Source organism: Podarcis bocagei (assembly GCF_964188305.1).
Source record: "Podarcis bocagei genome assembly, chromosome: 2".
NCBI lineage: Eukaryota > Metazoa > Chordata > Lepidosauria > Squamata > Lacertidae > Podarcis > Podarcis bocagei.
In genome coordinates, this window is record NC_138126.1 from 2,529,161 (window position 1) to 2,549,159 (window position 19,999).

General features: G+C 45.3%; 2 protein-coding genes and 1 long non-coding RNA gene across 4 annotated transcripts in view; 1 reads left to right on the forward strand and 2 right to left on the reverse strand.

Moving 5' to 3' along the window:
- Positions 1-19,999, reverse strand: part of LOC308580569 (uncharacterized protein) — a 32,531-nt gene that overhangs the window by 7,328 nt on the left and 5,204 nt on the right. Inside the window, exon 1 of one of the 2 annotated variants that reach the window (XM_081182411.1) lies at positions 10,989-11,854. The exons of the other annotated variant lie outside the window; for it this stretch is intronic. The gene's annotated coding sequence lies outside the window, so the exon portion shown is untranslated. Of the gene's footprint in view, positions 1-10,988; positions 11,855-19,999 lie in introns of those variants that run through there. 2 annotated transcript variants of the gene reach the window in all.
- On the forward strand, positions 1,516-18,099 carry LOC308581281. The gene is made up of 3 exons (XR_014004922.1): positions 1,516-2,572; positions 14,284-14,836; positions 17,153-18,099. It is a non-coding gene; the product is annotated as an uncharacterized lncRNA (long non-coding RNA).
- Positions 4,284-12,131, reverse strand: LOC308580727 (uncharacterized protein). Its single transcript, XM_081182814.1, has 6 exons — positions 11,920-12,131; positions 9,325-9,830; positions 8,604-8,685; positions 8,244-8,326; positions 6,472-6,598; positions 4,284-5,627 (listed from the first exon to the last, which is right to left on the reverse strand). Exons 2-6 carry the CDS (start codon positions 9,736-9,738, stop codon positions 4,720-4,722), a joined length of 1,614 nt encoding a protein of 537 aa, XP_081038940.1. The 5' UTR covers positions 9,739-9,830; positions 11,920-12,131; the 3' UTR covers positions 4,284-4,719.

Here is a 19,999-nt window from a genome sequence, read left to right on the forward strand (position 1 = left end):
AACCAACAAGCTGGAAAACCCTGTTTCACAAAGATATGTTGTTGGAAATGGAAGAAGAAGGCGCAACACAGTCTCAGAACAGGATATGACCGCGAACACTTGATCCAGAATTTTGTAACTGGCATTGTAGAGAAATCAGTTCTCGCTGCATCGCTGTTGATAACTTCAACAAACTCCTCTTCTGCTGTCTCAGGAACATCTTCACCTTTGACTGTGAATGGGCTTCTGGCAAGTGCAAATGGGGTGTCAGCTAGATTTGGAAAGTACAATGAAATTTCATCTGCAAGCAAGTGCAAGTTTTCTTTCACAGAAATCCTTTTGTCTGGTTCAATGTCATGTTCCTCAAAGAAAGCAGATAAGGTAAGCAACATGTAAATTTTATTTTCATCCAATTTTTTTTTGCCAAAGCTGAAGTTTAATTTGGAATGATCAGATCTTTTCAGACAAATCAAGGCATGTTGCATTTGGTCCTTGCAATGATAAATTTAACTCATTCAAGATGGCAAAGATGGCAACCAAGTAAGCTATTTTCTTCAGTTCACTTTTATTGCTGAAAAGTGCTTTGAACGACAGTCTTGCTTTCTGATTTAAAAACGTTTTGAGTTCACCAGGAAGCTCAAAAACATGTTTTAAAACTTTTACTCTCGACAACCATCTCACTTCAGTGTGAAATAGTGGAGCATTGTTCGGCGCATCCAACTCGTTGCACACTTGCGAAAACAGGCGACTGTTTAAAGTGCTCGCCTTTACAAAATTGACAGAACTTATGACGCTTTTCATTACTTCTTGTAACTCTTGCGGCAGCATCTTTGTTGCTAATATTTGCCGATGAATCATATAGCGAGTTCCAATGATTTTGGTGACTCATTCAGTACCAAACGTTGAAATCCAGATCGACATCCTAGCATAGCTGGAGCACCATCTGTGCAAACACCACAAACCTTTTCCCAATACATCTTATCCTCTTTCAGAAATGAACCAGCTGTTTCAAATACATCATGTGCAGTAGTTGTCATTTCAAGAGGTTTGCAAAAAAGAAACTCATCTTTAAAGTCACCATCATTATATCATTAATATACCTCATGTAAACCAGTAACTGTGAACAGTTTGCAATGTCTGTAGATTCATCAAGCTGGATTCTAAATATTGGAAGTGGATCAGATTCAATTTCCTGGATTACCTGATCAAGAATATCAGCAGACATGTCATCTATAATTCTGCGGACAGTGTCATTAGATAAGGAAATTGTACTCAATCTCATAACAAATTCATCTCCAGTCATATCTCGAACAATGTCTTTGGCTGCTGGCAACAGGAAATCCTCAGCAATGGTGTGAAGTTTCATAGCTCTGGCGATTCTAAGTGCCACCAAATATGAAGCTTCAACGGCTGCTACGTTTTGTTTGTGGTACTTGCCACCAGTGGCAAGTCTGGACTGTGGAACTGAAAAGCTGTAACATTGTGATGTCTAACGTGTTTTTCATTCCAGGCCGAGAAGCCCAGCTGGTGCAACGTGGCTGTTATGTTTATGTCAACAAACAGCGTGCGACCATCCAGAAGAATGAAAGCGACATTATAAATGGCTTGTTCTTACTATGTTGTAATGTATGGGTCTTCCAGATTGCTGATGTCTGACACGAAGATAGTCAGGTGTACCAGTGCTCAAGACAAAGGAAAAGGGGGAGGCAATATGGGCAATACTGAGTCTACTGCTGTTGCTGAAAGTGAGGTGAGTCCCATTGATACAGTGAAGGATGTGCACCTGATGTGCAGATCTGAGACAGCTACCACCAGGTATGCTCAGGAGTTTGCTAACACAGCTGTTGCAGATTTAGCTGAGGCTAGTGGCTCGACACAGGTCTTAGAACCAGAAGTATTGAAAGGGGTACAGGGTTTGTCCTCAAAGGGTGGGAAACCACACCCAAGGACTGTAAGGGTGAACACTGATTCCTCAGAGAGGAACAAGGCTAGGCTTTGAGTCCCAACAAAGCCAGGTGTGAAACTTTTTGATAGTCAGGAGAGCTATGACACCAAGACTAGTCAGAAGTGCAAAATGGTAAGGCCCAAGGCTTATCCAGTAGCAGGTAGCTCCAAGGGTGGAACGGGGGATACAGGTGTTACGGTAAAATCTGGGTGCGAGGCTGCTCTGCCACCCAGCTCGTCGGACTAAGTCCGTGGGTCCCTGCGGAGGAAAATGAGCTCAGCCAGAGACAGGAGCAAGCTGCAGAAGATCCAAGTTTATTGCGCAACAGGTTCAAGGCGAGATTGAACAGCGAGAAAGGGGTGACATGAACTTTTGAAACTTCCCTCCATGTCCCAGGATACAGTGCAAAATACATCATAGTTACATCATGAATACATTAAGGAGAGGTTGGGTTACACAGATTACATCATGAATACATTAGGAAGAGGTTGGGTTACACCGGATTAACATATGGAGGAAGGAGGGGGGAATATGCAGAGCTGGAGATATGCGCAGATAAGCACATCCTGAGTACCGGTGATGAGAAGACAATGGTCCATGTATGCATGGTCTGCCACCTGGCATTGCCCGGAGGAAAAGCTTGGCAGGGTGATTTGATAGGATTAGACTCTTCCTGAGAGTACGTGACACTTCGCTTGAGGGATTATGGAAGACAGGGGAGGTGTCATGGAGTCCTAGAGAAACTGAGCCAATTGGCACCAGAAGCAAGAAAATTGGAGTTGTGGTTGATTTTATGCAAATTTCTAAAGATTTTAGTCCATTTTGTATTGATAATTGAGATCGGAAACAAAATAGATACATTGTAGCGAGATTTGACACTTTTATGGGTTCACAAGTTTCGATTCCATTGTTCTCCCAGTGGGGAGCCGTCAGCAGCTTGTCAAGAGGTTAAATGAGGCGTGCAGGAGCTCGCTGAGCTAGCTCTGCAAAGACGAATGCATGGTTCTGATTGGGTAGAACGCACCTATTCAAGAGATACAAAATGTCTGTATACACGGTCTACTAATGGAAACAATACAGCGGGTATAGCGAAAGGGAGACATAAGGCGTTTTGGGCTTATTTTCGCCCGGTCTATTTATTCTAGCACGTAGGGAAAGGAGGAAGGCACTTTTATTTATGGGGTTCGGAGTTAAGTGTGGTGCTTGTGTAACAGTGTGGGGGCTGAGGGGTCCATATGGGGCTGGGTGCCCTAGAGGTCATCACCTCAGACCCTCTGGTGACCGGCAGAAGGGGTGAAGAAGACATGCCCCCCCGTTCCGTATCACAGGGGTATACTGTGTGTATGACATCTGTATGTTTGTTGCAGTTACACTGATGACTACAACACGGTTCATGAATTAGGGGAGGATGTTGGGGATTCCTGCTCCGTGTCTGTAGTCATGGGATTGTTGTCTATCACATGACAGTGTATGTTTTCATTCCACAGTGTGGGAAGTGGCAGAGACAGGATGTTTTGGTATTACTGTATTCTGTGAAGTGGGACTATTGTCCCTTGTTCTTTGTCTTTGCTGTCTGATGAGAAAGAAGAAGGAGCTAAAGCAGAATGCTTTGAGTGTATTATATGTAAATAAATGTAGATTAGCCAAAATGCTGTGCTACTGAGGTCTGTTATGCAAACTGCGATGACTCTGTGGATCCCTGATGTCTCCAAGGCATCAGTCGCTGTGATATTCGGGTTGGAGAAAGCTTTTGAAGCTCCCAAACGATCGACCAGTCGGGCATGTGTCTCTGCCAGGGTCCTACATTAGAGTAGGATGCTCCTAACATTCATAAGGGATTTTATTTAGTTTAAGCTTGAATTTTGCTATAAGAAGCTGATGATCTGAGCCACAGTCCGCTCCAGGTCTTGTTTTTGCTGACTGTATAGAGCTTCTTCATCTTTGGCTGCAGAGAATATAATCAATCTGATTTCAATGCTGCCCATCTGGTGATGTCCATGAGTAGAGCTGTCTTCTGTGTTGTTGGAAAAGTGTGTTTGTGATGACCAGCTTGTTCTCTTGACAGAACTCTATTAGCCTTTGCCCTGCTTCGTTTTGATCTCCAAGGCCAAACTTGCCAGTTGTTCCTTTTATCTCTTGGAAGAAGGGCCCAAGGCAGCTCGGTTCGGGGGCGGCTCATGGGCCACTTCCGGCTCATGGGCCTTAGCTTGCCAACCTCTGGATTAATCCATTTTGCATTACTTTCTATGGGAAAGCACACCTTGGTTTTAGAACGCTTTGGTTTTGGAACAGACTTACGGAACAGATTAAATTTGGGATCCAAGGTACTACTCTTCTAACCAGTAACAACAACCACAACAACAATAAACAGTTTACATTTATACCCTAATTAAAGTAACCATCAACACCATCTAAAAACATTTAACCAACAGAAACCTGACAAAATCAAAACAGAGGAACCAAAATTAGAACCGTGTAAAACATTTCAGCCAGTTGCCCCAATCAAAGAGCTGTTCCAGCAATGTCCCTCTAGCCTCCCAGGAGTCCTTTAATTGTTTGGGGTGAGTGTGGGCTCAGCCCTCAAAGTCAGGTGGAAATTGGTCCTGCAGCAGGAAGCGGTATTTGATCCAGCATTCAGGGCAGCAGCAACGTTCTCCCATGTCAGGTTTCATACGAAAGGGGAACAAACCCAGAATAAAACATAATATTGTTTTTGATATGAATGACAGAAGCACAATAACACTGCTGCAATACAAATTAAAATCTCCGAAAATAAAATTACTACACAGCAATTGCTATTGTTTGTCTTCACTGTGAGTTCTTTGATGGGAAGTGAGAGATGTGTTGTGACGGAAGCTCCTTCCACATTCCAAGCACTGATAGGGTTTTGCCCCTGTATGAATTCTTTGATGGGAAGTGAGAGATGTGTTGTGACTGAAGCTCCTTCCACATTCCAGGCACTGATAGGGTTTCTCTCCTGTATGAATTCTTTGATGGGAAGTGAGACTACTCTTCTGATTGAAGCTCTTTCCACATTCCAAGCACTGATAGGGTTTCTCCCCTGTATGAATTCTTTGATGGGATGTGAGAGAGGCACTGTGACTGAAGCTTCTTCCACATTCCAGGCACTGATAGGGTTTCTCCCCTGTGTGAATTCTTTGATGAGAAGTGAGAGATACATTGTGACTGAAGTTCTTTCCACATTCCAAGCACTGATAGGGTTTCTCACCTTTATGAATTCTTTGATGAGAAGTGAGACTGCTCTTCTGATTGAAGGTCTTTCCGCATTCCAAGCACTGATACGGTTTCTCCCCTGTATGAATTCGTTGATGGGAAGTGAGATGGCTACTGTGTCTGAAGTTCTTTCCACATTCCAAGCACTGATAGGGTTTCTCCCCTGTATGAATTCTTTGATGGGAAGTGAGATCTGAGCTCTTTCTGAAAGTCTTCCCACACTGCAAGCACTGAAAAGGTTTCTCCCCTGTATGAATTCTTTGATGGGAAGAAAGACTGGCTTTGTGACTGAAGCTCTTTCCACATTCTAAGCACTGATAGGGTTTATTCCCAATTGGATTTCTTTGTGGAGGAGTGATCTGGGAGCTCTCACTAAAGTTCTTTTCACACTCCGAGTATTTATATGGCTTCTCTATGGTGTGGATTCCTTCTTGGTCCCCCTTGTTATTAATTTCCAATTCATCACCAACTGCAATAAAAAAAACTAATTATTTTTTAAATCTTAATATTTTATTCAAATGAGTTTTGATTCATAAAGAAATAATACGATAAGAGAAAGGAATAAAAAGAGAAAAGAGTTATACTAATACAATCATACCTCGGGTTAAAGTAGCTTCAGGTTGAGCGTTTTCAGGTTGTGTTCCGCGGCAACCTGGAAGTTACTTCCAGGTTCTGCCACTCGCGCATGCGCAGACGCTCAAAATGAAGTCACGCACATGTGCATAAGCAGCAAATCGCGACCTGCGCAGACACGGGTTGCGTTCTGTTCAGGATGCGAACGGGGCTCCGAACGGATCCCGTTCGCATCCAGAGGTACCACTGTATATATAGAGAGAGATAAACTAATTAGAGCCTCAGGAAGAACAACCCTTCACAACTGTCCATTATTGAACAGTGCTAATGAACGGTTGTGAAAGAGAAAGAACTGAAGGGAATTAGATGGGAATTCTTACTATGGAGTTAACTGCCTTTGTTGGCTGGTATTAGCTGACATTATTATGAGAACCTGAGATTCAATTAATTTTGTTTGGTGCAATCATGAAATCTGCTCTGTATCCATTGTCAGTTATCTCTTTAGTCAACCAAAATCAACAGAAGCAAAAACACAAATCTGGCAGAAGCTACTTCAACCTCCCTACCCACTCTGATGGATATTCACAGACAACACCGCCATTCCAAGTGATTTCTGGGGGCGTTAGATTTCCAGGTGGTGCAGGTAACGCTACTGAGTTCCAGCCAAACCTTGGAGATTCATTGCAAGGAGAGAGACATGGAATTTCAAAACAGATATGATGATCCTCAGAGAGCCTTACCCAGAGAATCCAGGAGCCCACGATTCTCCTCCATGACCTCCTCATGCAGAGCTCTCTGGTCAGGATCCAGCAGCGCCAACTCCTTGTCCGTGAAATGAACAGCGACATCCTCAAAGCACACCAGACCCTAAAAGAAAAAGGGAAATGTCCTCCTCTTAGACAGCATAAAGATGATCTACCACACATTGCTCTGTTGTTTTCTACCTGTTAATTGTTGTGTTGTTTTAATGGAATTGTTTTGCTCCACATGGTATGAATGCTTATTTTAACATCTCACTGGAATTACTTTATTATTTTAATGATGAGTTTTTGTGTGAATGGGGGGAACTCCACATTTTGTTCTTCCAAGAATTCTGGCTCCTTCACCCCTCAACCTCTCTCCTTATCTAATATATTAGAAAGTCAAAGTATATAAAGGCTTCCTAGGGAATATAGTCAGAAAGTCGATATCTAAAATATGGGAGAAATATAAAAGACCTAGAACTGAAAACTCCTTGGTGGGCATCGTCGGCAGAAATTGTCGCAGTGAAAAAATTAAATATGAAAGAAAATTGGGCTACTTATAAAACTGTATTAAAGGAAGAAAATGGAGAATTGGAATTAAAGGATTATACAGAAATTAAAGCTCATATTAGTGATTGGTTCCAATATATTCAAATTAAGTATAGATTAGCGAAAGACAAGAAGATAGGATTTGAAAAAGAAATATAAAAATTTGATACATACTTAGTACAAGAAAAAAAATCTAAATTATATAATCTGATCTTAGAGTGGGAAACAAAGGATGAACTGGTTAAAGCATCCATGATTAAATGGGCACAAGATATTGGGGAAAACATTATGCTCGAACAATGGGAAAAATTGTGGAAAGAAGATATGAAATTCACTATGTGTTATATATTGAAAGAAAATTACCTTAAAATACAACATAGATGGTATTTAACACCTGAAAGAATAGCAAAAATGAATAAAAATTGTAACGATGTCTGCTGGCGATGCAACACTGGAAAAGGTACTATGATACATATATGGTGGAATTGTTTAAACATCAAACAATTTTGGGAAACAATATACAATGAAATGAAAAAAAAATGTTCAGATATTCATTTAGGAAATTATCAGAAGGTTTTCTATTGGGAATAGTACCAGGAAGTCTAAAGGAAGAAGACAAGACATTATATTTATATGCAACAGCAGCCGCAAGGCTATTCATTGCGAAAAATTGGAAAAGTGGTATTATACCGACAGAGTGGCTTGCCAAATTATTGGAGTATTACAATATATCCAAAACAATGGGAGAAATTGGAAGGATCTCAAAAGAGAAGATAGACAAGGACTGGAAAGTGTTTAAAGGATACTTGCAAAACAATATTGAAAAATCAGAACTATTAGAATAAACAAGTTCCGTTATAAATACTGAAATAATAAGATGGATAACAATGTGTAACAGAAAAAGAAGCAGAAAATTGGTTTAAAAGTGTGTGAAAGAAGGTAATAGAAGTGGAAAGAAATTGCAGTTGATTAGATTGGAAGTTCAACACAAGAGTGGGGTGAGGGGTAAGAGATGGTGGTGGGGAAAAGAAGTATCTGTGGGATTGAGTGTGGGGATGTATGAATATTTTTAAGGACTCTATGAATATTTTTAAGGATTGTATGAAATGTATGTTTGTATATTCACATAACATGTGTGTAATAATGCTGAATTATTTTAACAATAAAAAGTTATTTATTTATTTAAAAACCTCTCTCCCTACAAGTTTCCTGCCCCCTACCTGATCTGCTTCCATAGCTGCTGCTTCCCCTTCAGTACCATGAAAAGTTGGATAAGGAGGTCTTGCGGGTATCATCCTGTCACCTGCCAGAGACAAAGGGAAGTGGGAAGCCATGAATGCCTACTTTTCTCCTACATTCAGGAGTGCATCTCTAACTACAGATGGACCTGTGAAGAAGTCTACCCTACTGAGTGCCTTTTGACATTCATACACCTTTCATCTGTTAGTTGCGTAAAAATACATCTCTCCTCCTCTGGGCTCTTGGCCCCAACAGCCTCCCCACAAAAGAGGAAAAGAACCCACAGATTAATTTTCGAATCTGCAGGATGTGACCAAGGAGAGAAATAACTCCCTCCTTACCTAGTGGTCTCTCCCTGGTGTCCATCGGAGTCCTCTCTGCCTCAGAGGAATCGGGGCCCATTTCTGTCAACAGATCTTTAACCTGAAAGAGCAACAAAGATTCAAAACAAAATGGGAAGGGGGATTAGAAAACAATGGCAGAGGCAAACACTTTAGGGCAGGTATAGGCAAACTCCGGCCCTCCAGATGTTTGGGACTACAATTCCCATCATCCCTAGCTAACAGGACCAGTGGTCAGGGATGATGGGAATTGTAGTCCCAAACATCTGGAGGGCCGGAGTTTGCCTATGCCTGGTTAAACCACAGAGCCTAGGACTTGCCGATCAGAAGGTCGGCGGTTCAAATCCCCACGACGGGGTGAGCTCCCGTTGCTCGGTCCCAGCTCCTGCCAACCTAGCAGTTCCAAAGCACTGCAAAAGTAGATAAATAGGTACTGCTCCGGCGGGAAGGTAAATGAGGTTTCCGTGCGCTGCTCTGGTTCGCCAGAAGCGGCTTAGTCATGCTGGCTACATGACCCAGAAGCTGTACGCCGGCTCCCTCGGCCAATAAAGTGAGATGAGCGCCGCAACCCCAGAGTCGGCCACGACTGGACCTAATGGTCAGGGGTCCCTTTACCTTTACTTATCCTAGCCATAAACAGTGGGACATTAGTACCGCATTTTGAGATACTCTATCTCTTGTTCAGAGCCCTTGGGAGTTTCCAGAGGAAGGTCACACTCACCTGCTGCTCTGCCTGCTTCCTCTCCTCTGCCTGACTCAGGAGGAAACCTTCGGCCAGGGCCACTGCCTGGGAACTGGTCTCTGCTCCACATTCCCTCACCCAGCTCTCCATCTCTGGGGGAAGGACAGCCAGGAACTGCTCCAAGATCACCAGGTCCAGCATTTTAACTTTTGTGTGCCTTTCTGGCTTCAGCCACTGACAGACAAGGTGGTAGAACCGGCTGCAAACTTCTCGGGGTCCTTCAGCCTCCTGGTAGCAGAACTGCCTGAGCTGCTGGCAATGCACATCTGAGTGGAGGGTGTCCTCCTCACCCAGGATCTTCCCCACAGAGTTTTCCCAGAATCCCTCAGTGCTCCCATCTTCAATGGCATGGCCTCTTCTTGCTTTAGGTCCAGCCAAGTCTTGCTCATCCATCTTTCCTCTCAGGAAGCTCCCAAGAGATCAGAAGGAGTCCCTTTTTTCTTCTGGAAAGTTCTTCCTGTCCGAATTAGAGATGCTGGCAAACCCTACAAAGCAAATGCATTGTTCTGTTATAAAATTGGCACTCTGTCAGGATCAGAAAAAATGTCCTTTCAGTAAATGTGGGTGAGTTTTGCTAGGAATCAAGGCTGGATTCCACTAAAGCTGAGTCTGAACTTATAAATGTGGTTGTAATGAAGTCATAGGAATAAGAGGAATAATAATAACAACAACAACAATCAGACCAGCTACAAAATGAAGCCTCAAGCGTGCAGAAAGATAAAACCTTGAAATACACACAGAGCCTTCAGAAAGGGGGTGGAGAAATTTGAAGTCTCTCCACACACACACACCCCGACAGCTTGAGATTTTGGTACAACTGAGCACACACACATTGCAGCATCATGAGGAAAAAATAAAGACTGCAGAAAACACACACACCATCAGCATTGTTCTCGAAGCTACTAACATGAGTTTGACCAAACTGTGGGAGGCAGTGGAAGATAGGAGTGCCTGGCGTGCTCTGGTCCAAGGGGTCACGAAGAGGCGGACACGACTAAACAACAACAATTATTCCTACTACTACTACTACTACTACTACTACTACTACTACTATGCTGCCCATCTGACTGGGTTGCCCCAGCTACTCTGAGCAGCTTCCAACAAAATGAACATCAAAGACAGCAAGGCATCAAACATTAAAATCGTTTCTCCATCAACAGAGCAATTATACTCCTAGCTTTGAATATCATCTCCCAAGTTCATCAACAGACCAACACTATGCCTTGTTTCATTTACTTGAAAGAGAAGTTGTTGAATTACAACTTATTACTAAACTTAAAACTATGGAGAGACCTGGTCTGAATAGAGACATTGGATTCTTATCCCATTACACATGCTAAGCTATTTTTGGACACCTCACCCCTTGCTTTTTCCTGTAAGACCAATTGCAGTCATTAAGTCGTCAACAGGCTCATCTCAGCTATCTGCCAATCACCCATTCCCACCACCCTTCTGAGAAATACCCCTCCCCTCCCTCTCACTATATATAAGCATCTGGCGACTTCTGTTTCAGTCTATCTGAAGAAGTGTGCATGCACACGAAAACTCATGCCAATAACAAACTTATCTGATCTGTAAGGTGCTACTGGAAGGAATTTTTTAAAATGTTGTCTCGACTATGGCAGACCAACACGGCTTCCTACCTGTTGTTTCATTGGTAGCAGAAGAGGAAAAATCTAAGCACAACCACAAGGGTTCCTGACTAGGCGTTTGACAATGGGATGTGGACTACTAATCTATTAATTCCTCTCTATCCCATTTCCCCTTTTTCTGTTTAAGCCAATTCATGAACAAACTGAGGCCAGGGGGTCGGATCAGACCCAATCGCCTTCTATATCCAGCCTGTGGACAGTCCAGGAACCAGCGTATTTTTACATGAGTAGAATGTGTCCTTTTATTTAAACTGCATCTCTGGGTTATTTGTGGGGCATAGGAATTCGTTCATTTTTCCCCTCCAAAATATAGTCTGGCCCCCCACAACGCCTGAGGGACAGTGGACCGGCCCCCTGCTGAAAAGGTTTGCTGACCCCTGCTCCAAAGAATCATGGGAATCATAGTTTGTTGAGAGTGCAGGGAAAGCTTCCTGATTTGGGATTTTTTTGCCCCCCCCCTCATGCACCTTCATCCTACAGCCCTGGGACCCCCCTTCTCTCCGAGGCACCTCAAGAGGGAAGAGAGGGGAGACTGCAGATCCCAGAAGGGGCACATAGGCAGCTATGGGCAAAGGAGAGAGAGGAAAGCAACCCCTCCCCTTTCAAGGGGGGCCTTTTGCTCTGGGGGACACCGCCCCCCTTCTGTCCTCCCTTCTATAGGGATCCAGCTTAGTTCCTTTTAACCCTTGGCGAACGGAAGGCACCCAGCTCTCCCCTCTATGATGCAGGAGGAGCCCACAGAGAGGCTTTCTTCTGGGGAGGGTGGGACCCCCTTGGCAGGCAGAGAGGAGCAGCAGCTTGAACAGAGAGGAAGGGGGGAGGAGGCTCCCTGACTTGGGGGTCTCCCCCCCCTTGGGCATCCTCCCCCTGCAGCCCCCCTTCTCCCCCAGGCGCCCCAAGGGGAAAGAGAGAGGAGACTCACTGGATCCCAGGAGGGGCCACCAGGCAGCCTTGGCGGAGGACGAAGGAGGAGGGGCTTCCGCTCTGGAGGACCGGGGACCCCCGCCCCCACTTCCTGGCCTCTCTAGGATTCCAGCTCGACTCCTGTTAACCCTTGGCGAGCCGAGCGCACAGAGGGCAGAGGAGGCTCTGAGCAGCTGCGCATGCTCCCTGCCGGCGACCCAGACTCCTCAGAGCACGAAACGGGGAAAGGGGGAGGCGGAGGGAGGGCGGGGCAAGAACCCGTGACGAAACAGCCCTGGCCCCGCCCCTCTGCTCTGAGGGAAACGGCTTTTCCTGCCTTTTCCCAACTTCCCGCCTTTCGAAACCTGACCTTCCCCTCAGTTTTAGGCGCCGAGGAGGCCGATTCCTGGCAGACCAGGCGGCAGTTTCCCCGGGCTCCCTCGTTTATCGGGGGGTTTCTTTTCATTCTGCGTAATTTCTGTTTACATCTCTTGCTTTTGGAGCTTCTATCTGCTTCTTTAGAAAGGCATTTTGCTTTATTAATAAGACCCTTTCACCACTGCTTTGCCTGCATTCCATCCAGTATTTAAATTCATTTATTCAAATGGATTCCAAAATAGTCCTTTATAGTGCCACCCTCTTCCCTCTCTCTCTCCTCCTCCGCTGCCACTGAGGAGAAATGAAGAGGCTCCTCCGCCTCAGGCGTTGCACTTGTGTCTGTCTGTGTGTGTGAGAGAAACCGGGTGGAAGTGTAGCCTTAGAAGTTGATTATTGCAAGGAGTTGGGCCGCTTCCTTTGGCTTCATTAAGTGAAATTAGTAGGAAGGTCCCACATGGTTTTATGAGCCTCCTTGCCTCTTCAAACACACCACCAGTTAATCAAACTGGTAGGGCTCACAACGCTTGGTTGACGGGGTACCCCTTTATAGATGCATGCACTGCTGTTGTTGCTTTTTGTTGTTGTTGTTTTTGGGATAGAGAAGGGAGAAAGAGAGGGGTTGATTAGGATTTGGGTAACTTGTACAGGGGGCTATTTAGGGTTTTCCTTTTCCTTGTTGCTTGGCAACTTCCTAGTGGTTTATTGAGCTCTAGCTATCCGATTATCTCTCGTTCCTTTCCTTACTTCCTATTCCAAATCTTGGGGTTCCTTTCCACTCTGCCGATCCCGCCTAATTCCTCATGGGCTATCCCTCCTGGCAACCTCCTACCTATCGTCACAATCTCAGGAAAAGGGGCCCTACTGAACGCCCCCGCCATGCGGTGCCAGATCGGGTGATCCCTGGATAGTTTTGAACCGAAAATCCCCCTTGCTTTTGGAAGCGGGCTCACGCACGATACACGTGTTACGTGGCACCGACCAGTGCGGCTGGGATTGAGACAGAAAGCCAGACCCCTTCCTGCCCCCTTGCCGGGCGCTAGGGAAGTTCGGAAAGAGAGCTCCAACCCCTTGCTTTCAACTGAGATGCCCGTTGCGGAGAGTCGGCTGTCTTTCAAGTCGGCTCTCTCCGTCTTACTTTCGGGCTCCCAATTGGTGCGGCTGGCTGGAGATTTTTAAGAGAAAGAGATAGAGCTCAGAACCCCCCTTTCGGGTTGAGCGGCGGTCCACGGTCTCTCTCACTAACCGGACCAAGAGAAAGGTAAGAAGGAGCGATAGAGAGGAGGGCAGAGAATTCAGTTGCCAGGAGATTTCCACCCCCTTCCCACCAGTGCACTGGATTTTTCCTTTTCCTTATACTCACACGTCTTCTATGATGATCCCAGGATCGATGAATAAGCCAGCTGGATCCCTCTTTGCTCCCTGGCTGAACTCCTGGGGCTTTCGATTACCGCCCGGAAGATGGCCGGGGGTCCAAAGGATCTTCCCAGGCAAAATGGCCCGGTGCCGGCTGAAGATTTCAGGGCCCCCGGTCAGCAACACGGGAGAACCGCAAAGCCCCACATTCGGGCGCCATCTGTTACGGTAAAATCTGGGTGCGAGACTGCTTTGCCACCCAGCTCGTCGGACTAAGTCCGCGGGTCCCTTCGGAGGAAAATGAGCTCAGCCGGAGACAGGAGCAAGCTGCAGAAGATCCAAGTTTATTGCGCAACAGGTTCAAGGCGAGATTGAACAGCGAGAAAGGGGTGACATGAACTTTTGAAACTTCCCTCCATGCCCCAGAATACAGTGCAAAAATACATCCCAGTTACATCATGAATACATTAAGGAGAGGTTGGGTTACACAGATTACATCACGAATACATTAGGAAGAGGTTGGGTTACACCGGATTAACATATGGAGGAGGGAGGGGGAATATTCAGAGCTGGAGATATGCGCAGATAAGCACATCCTGATGAGAAGACAATGGTCCATGTACTGGCATTGCCTGGAGGAAAGGCTTGGCAGAGTGATTTGACAGGATTAGGGTCTTGACACCTTGCTTGAGGGATTATGGAGGACAGGGGAGGTATGATGGAGTCCTAGAGAAATTGAGCAAATTGGCACATTGATTTTCTATGAATTTTATAGATTTTAGTCCCTTTTGACATTGACAATTGTAAATAAATGGATATATTGTAGCGAAGAAGAAGGTGAAGAAGACATGCCCCCCCTTCCGTATCAAAATGGATTCCAAAATGGTCCCTTATAGTGACACCCTCTTTTCTCTCTCCTCCTCCGCTGCCACTGAGGAGAAATGAAGAGGCTCCTCCACCTCAGGCATTGCATGTGTGTCTGTCCGTGTGCGAGAGAGAAACTGGGTGGAAGTGTAGCCTTAGAAGGGCCCAAGGATCCTGTAGTGGCCCCAGCAGAAGCCATCCACCATGGCCTTGAAGCCCTGCAGGTAGTCCTTGTCCCACTTTTGGATGTGGGGCTCCTCCTCTGGGAACATGGCCACAATCTTCCCTTGGTCGATGGCGAAATGGAAGAGCTCCTGCCAGTCAAAGAAGTACCTGTACAGGTAGGGAACCCACTGCATGCTGTTGGGAGAAGTGGCAACCCTGCTTCATCTGGTATAGGATGTATTGGGGGGCAGGAGGGGCGTAAAGGAAGGTCAGGTGTGGGAGGGGAGCAGGAACAGGCAGATACCCTTGCTCCCTCCTGCCATCGTGGCAGGACCCCATCTGCCCCCCACCCCAGCTAAGGATCAACAGTCACATCATGCAGGGTTGCCACCTGCCCTGTATAATACATTGGATGGATCAGAGTCATTTATTCCTAGAAACAACATTGTGTGAAGTTTCCAGAAGATGGGTTATTATAATGGGTTATTATAACAGGTAGAAGGAAAATAGAGAAAAAAGTGAAATGTTTAGGAGTGTGATGTTGTTGTTGTTTAGTCATTTAGTTGTGTCTGACTCTTCGTGACCCCATGGACCAGAGCACGCCAGGCACTCCTATCTTCCACTGCCTCCCGCAGTTTGGTCAAACTCATGCTGGTAGCTTAGAGAACACTGTCTAATCACCTCGTCCTCCATCGTCCCCTTCTCCTTGTGCCCTCCATCTTTCCCAACATCAGGGTCTTTTCGGCAAATAATCCTAATATCTAAAATGATAATGATGTGAAGATTTGGAAAGAAATATAAAAAGAAATAGAAATCGTGATAAGAATGAAACTATCATGGATGGTGAGAATCTTGGCAATAAAAATGAATGTAATAATAAATAATTTTGAGTCCTGGACTTTTATATCTCACACTCATTTGTCCCCCATGTGGATTTCCCTTACTTGTCTTTGCTTCTATTGGGAAAAACCATCTTGGTGTTTTGTTTTCAGGCTCACCCAGATTCAGTGAAACACTGCCATATATCCTTTCAATGACTGCAAAATTCCCTCCCTTGTCTCCCCATTGTTTGGGGGTGCGCAAGATTTACAGCCTATCATGACCACCTAATTAAAATAGTAAATTCTCCACCACTGTTGACATTTCCCATTCCCATGAATTCATCGACCTTCTCTCATACAGTGTAACCTTGGTTTCCAAACTCATTCCATTCCGTGAGTCTGTTAGATTACTGAAACAATTCATTTTTTAAAATAATTTTTTAATTGGTTTTTCACAATTTATACAAACACAAACAATACACAATACAAACAAATAAACAAACATGTATAATTTCAAATCCTTTTTTCTTAAACCTTACTTCGCCGACTTCCCCATACCTCCCCTTTCTGCATCCCAATTTCCAAATTTGTTTCAGCAAATCCTCCCCCTTGATTTTATCTAATTTTCCCTTGTTCTTTTCTTTTACTTAATCTTTTACAGATGTGATCCCCTTTTTTCTATAACCTCAACATTTTAGCACTCATTAATTTTACAATATTTCTTAAGACAAATTTTGAATTTTTTCCAATCTTCTTCCGTCGTCTCTTTCCCCTGGTCTCGGATTCTGCCAGTCATTTCAGCCAGTCCCATATAGTCTATCACCTTCATCTGCCATTCTTCCAGAGTGGGTAGATCCTGTGTCTTCCAATACTAGATTACTGAAACAATTCAGGAACCAAGGCGCGGCTTCTGATTGGTTACAGAAGCTTCCTGCAGCCAATCAGAAGATGCGGAAGCCACGCCGCGCACTCATGGCTTCTGATTGGAAGCTCCTGCAGCCAAGCAGAAGCCATGGAAGCAGCACCAAGCATTTGGCTTCCAGAAACTGTTCAAAAACCGGAACAATTACTTCCGGTTTTCATTCATTTGGGAGCTGGAGCGTTCGGCTCCCAAGGCATACAGGAGCTGAGGTTCCACTGTATTTGTGAATTCCCTTTTTGGGTCTTACCTCTTCAACCCTTGACATACTAGTTTTAGCAAGAAAGCCACATCCTAGCTACATTCAAGACATTAGCTCCCTAGTTCTGTTCTTCTTGCTAACATCATAACCACAATTCGTTCTAAAGATACAACTTCCCTGTAGGTAGCCTAGCCACAAGCTATATTAAAAATATGCTAACTGTTGCAACCTACGCCCTAGCTCTTGCAACCTTATGACCTTTATGAAAAAGCAATAAAAGCATCACTTATTCTGGAAAAGCAGTATGAAAAGCTCCAATTATCATTCCTTACATGGGATACCTACAATGATGTGCTAAGACATTTGAGGGAGAAACAAAAATGTAAAAATTAAGAAATTTTTGTATTGGACTAGCCAAGCTATCATCACATTTGTTTAATAATAATTTTTATTAGTTATCAGTTACACTGTCGCTTAATCACCCTTTAAATAGGAGAAGATAAATAATTGTATTCTATTGAACAAAAAAGCCTGTCCTGTTTATTTTTAGGTTTCGGTACCAACAAATCCTGCCTAGTTCTTTTAGCCCTTTCAAAGGCTGTTTGAATTAACTCCTGCGGATAGCCTCTATCTCTTAATGAAGAGGAATGACTATTGGAAGAACGCTATCTCGCAACTGCTCCTACGTTTATGGTTTCGTGCTTCCAGTGAATGACTATCTGCAGAACGATTTGTTTGCTCCAGCTGTGTAATGTAATACTTACCGCATACACAACCGATATACAGTGGTGTCTCGCAAGACGAAATTAATCCGTTCCGCGAGTCTCTTCGTCTTGCAGTTTTTTCGTCTTGCGAAGCACGGCTATTAGCGGCTTAGCGGCTACAGGTATAAACTCGTTCCCGCAACTGCAAGCCTCGACCCCTAGGGAGCATCTGGCCATTGCATAAGCCTCGTCCGGCCTCTTAAGCAGTCCCTCCTGACGCGCTTACATAACACAAGCCCCGACCGCCGCCATCCCAGCGACCCCAGAAATGATCTGCAGCAAGCACCCCGCATCTCCGATCCCAGGGCGCATTCAGCCAAAGCGTCCCCGGACACCTGTCCCGCCGTGCCTTTGTGCAGCGCTCTGCAGAGCGGAGCGATGAGCCCGGCCGATCGCAGGCAGGGCAAGCAGTGGCAAAAGCAGAGAGAGCAAGGCCCAGAGGGAGGAGTCTCCGGCAACGCCATCGACGGCCCTGCCGCAGCTCCGTGTTCTGGAGCCCTCCGGCTGCCTTTATTTTGCTGCAGGAACCTCCTCTGCACCGGGATCCTCGCGCGCTCCCTCTGTCTCTCCATGCCTTTTAGGTGAGTGGCGTGCTTGGGCTGACTTTGGACGACTCACAGCAGGGCTTCCCTCGGCCGCATGACCGGAGCTCGCCTTTGCAGTCACTCTGACAGGCGATGGCACCAGCCTCGGTTCGGGGGCACCGGCTGCTGGCAAATGGGTACCCCCTTCTTCCCTTCCCTCGGACATGGGCAGGCAAAACTTTTCATGCCCCCCCCGCCCAGTCTGCCGTCCTCGGGATCTAGCGGTCGCCGCGCGCGCTAAGAGCGCAGACGGGGAAATCCCACCCCGAGCCGGGTGTCGCCGCCAGGTCCCCTCCCAGTTCTAAGGCTGAAGCCTAGGAACTTTTTGAAGCGGCGCGGGGCAGCATCACCACCGGCTGTGTTTCCAGACGCTAATAATGTATCGATTGCTATTACTATTAGATTCCCCGCGGCTGCATAGATAGATTGGCGGTGAAAGTGGTTTGCGCGCGGCGCGGATCATGCCCTTTGTTTTGCGAAGTAAGCCCATAGGGAAAATCGTCTTACGAAGTGACGCAAAAACGGAAAACCCTTTCGTCTAGCGGGTTTTTCGTTTTGCGAGGCATTCGTCTTGCGGGGCACCACTGTAGTAAAGAGAGACATTAGTTCATTCTATGTTTATGAGTTTCTCAAGGCTTGGTTATGCACATTGCACTTTAGTTTACTTTTTGTTTAGTAGGTTTATGAGTTTATATACCTATTCTAGTAAAATTGTCCTTTATATTTGTATTCATAAGCCAGCTTTGGTGTTGTTGGTTTGTTGTATAATTGATGATTTTCTTTAGTTCGGCATTCCAAAATCTTCTAAATTTCAATTACATTACAGTCATAATAATAATCCCTTATACAACAACTGCAATATTAATAACTTCTGTTTGTGTTGACACATTAAATGATTTATAAGACTACAAATGAAGGATTCAAACTACCTCCTTGTTCTGGCAATTATCCAGTGTGGGGTGCCACAGGGTTCTGTCTTGGGCCGGTCTTATTCAACATCTTTATCAACGACTTGGATGATGGACTCAAGGGCATCCTGATCAAATTTGCAGATGACACCAAATTGGGAGGGGTGGCTAACACCCCAGAGGACAGGATCACACTTCAAAACGACCTTGACAGATTAGAGAACTGGGCCAAAACAAACAAGATGAACTTTAAGAGGGAGAAATGTAAAGTATTGCACTTGGGCAAAAAAAAATGAGAGGCACAAATACAAGATGGGGGACACCTGGCTTGAGAGCAGTACATGTGAAAAGGATCTAGGAGTTGTGGTTGACCACAAACTTGACATGAGCCAACAGTGTGACACGGCAGCTAAAAAAGCCAATGCAATTCTGGGCTGCATCAATAGGAGTAGAGAATCTAGATCAAGGGAAGTAATAGTGCCACTATATTCTGCTCTGGTCAGACCTCACCTGGAGTACTGTGTCCAGTTCTGGGCACCACAGTTCAAGAAGGACACTGACAAACTGGAACGTGTCCAGAGGAGGGCAACCAAAATGGTCAAAGGCCTGGAAACGATGCCAGTGTTTCCAGTGTGGTGTAGTGGTTAAGAGCGGTAGTCTCGTAATCTGGGGAACCGGGTTCGCATCTCCGCTCCTCCACATGCAGCTGCTGGGTGACCTTGGGCCAGTCACACTTCTTTGAAGTTACTCAGCCCCACTCACCTCACAGAGTGTTTGTTGTGGGGGAGGAAGGGAAAGGAGAATGTTAGCCGCTTGGAGACTCCTTAAAGGGAGTGAAAGGCGGGATATCAAATCCAAACTCTTCTTCTTCTTCTTATGAGGAACGGCCAAGGGAGCTGGGCATGTTTAGCCTGGAGAAGAGGAGGTTAAGGGGTGATATGATAGCCATGTTCAAATATATAAAAGGATGTCACATAGAGGAGGGAGAAAGGTTGTTTTCTGCTGCTCCAGAGAAGCGGACACGGAGCAATGGATCCAAACTACAAGAAAGAAGATTCCACCTAAACATTAGGAAGAACTTCCTGACAGTAAGAGCTGTTCAACAGTGGAATTTGCTGCCAAGGAGTGTGGTGGAGTCTCC

What these genes read in the sequence shown, in the direction of transcription:
- LOC308580727 (XM_081182814.1), bottom strand. Translation starts at nt 9,738, where the DNA reads ATGGATGAGCAAGACTTGGCTGGACCTAAAGCAAGAAGAGGCCATGCC. An exon ending in GGAAGCAGGCAGAGCAGCAG is followed by an intron (nt 8,686 to 9,324) that starts GTGAGTGTGACC and finishes TTGCTCTTTCAG; the next exon opens with GTTAAAGATCTGTTGACAGA. An exon ending in CAGCTATGGAAGCAGATCAG is followed by an intron (nt 6,599 to 8,243) that starts GTAGGGGGCAGG and finishes TTTTTCTTTTAG; the next exon opens with GGTCTGGTGTGCTTTGAGGA.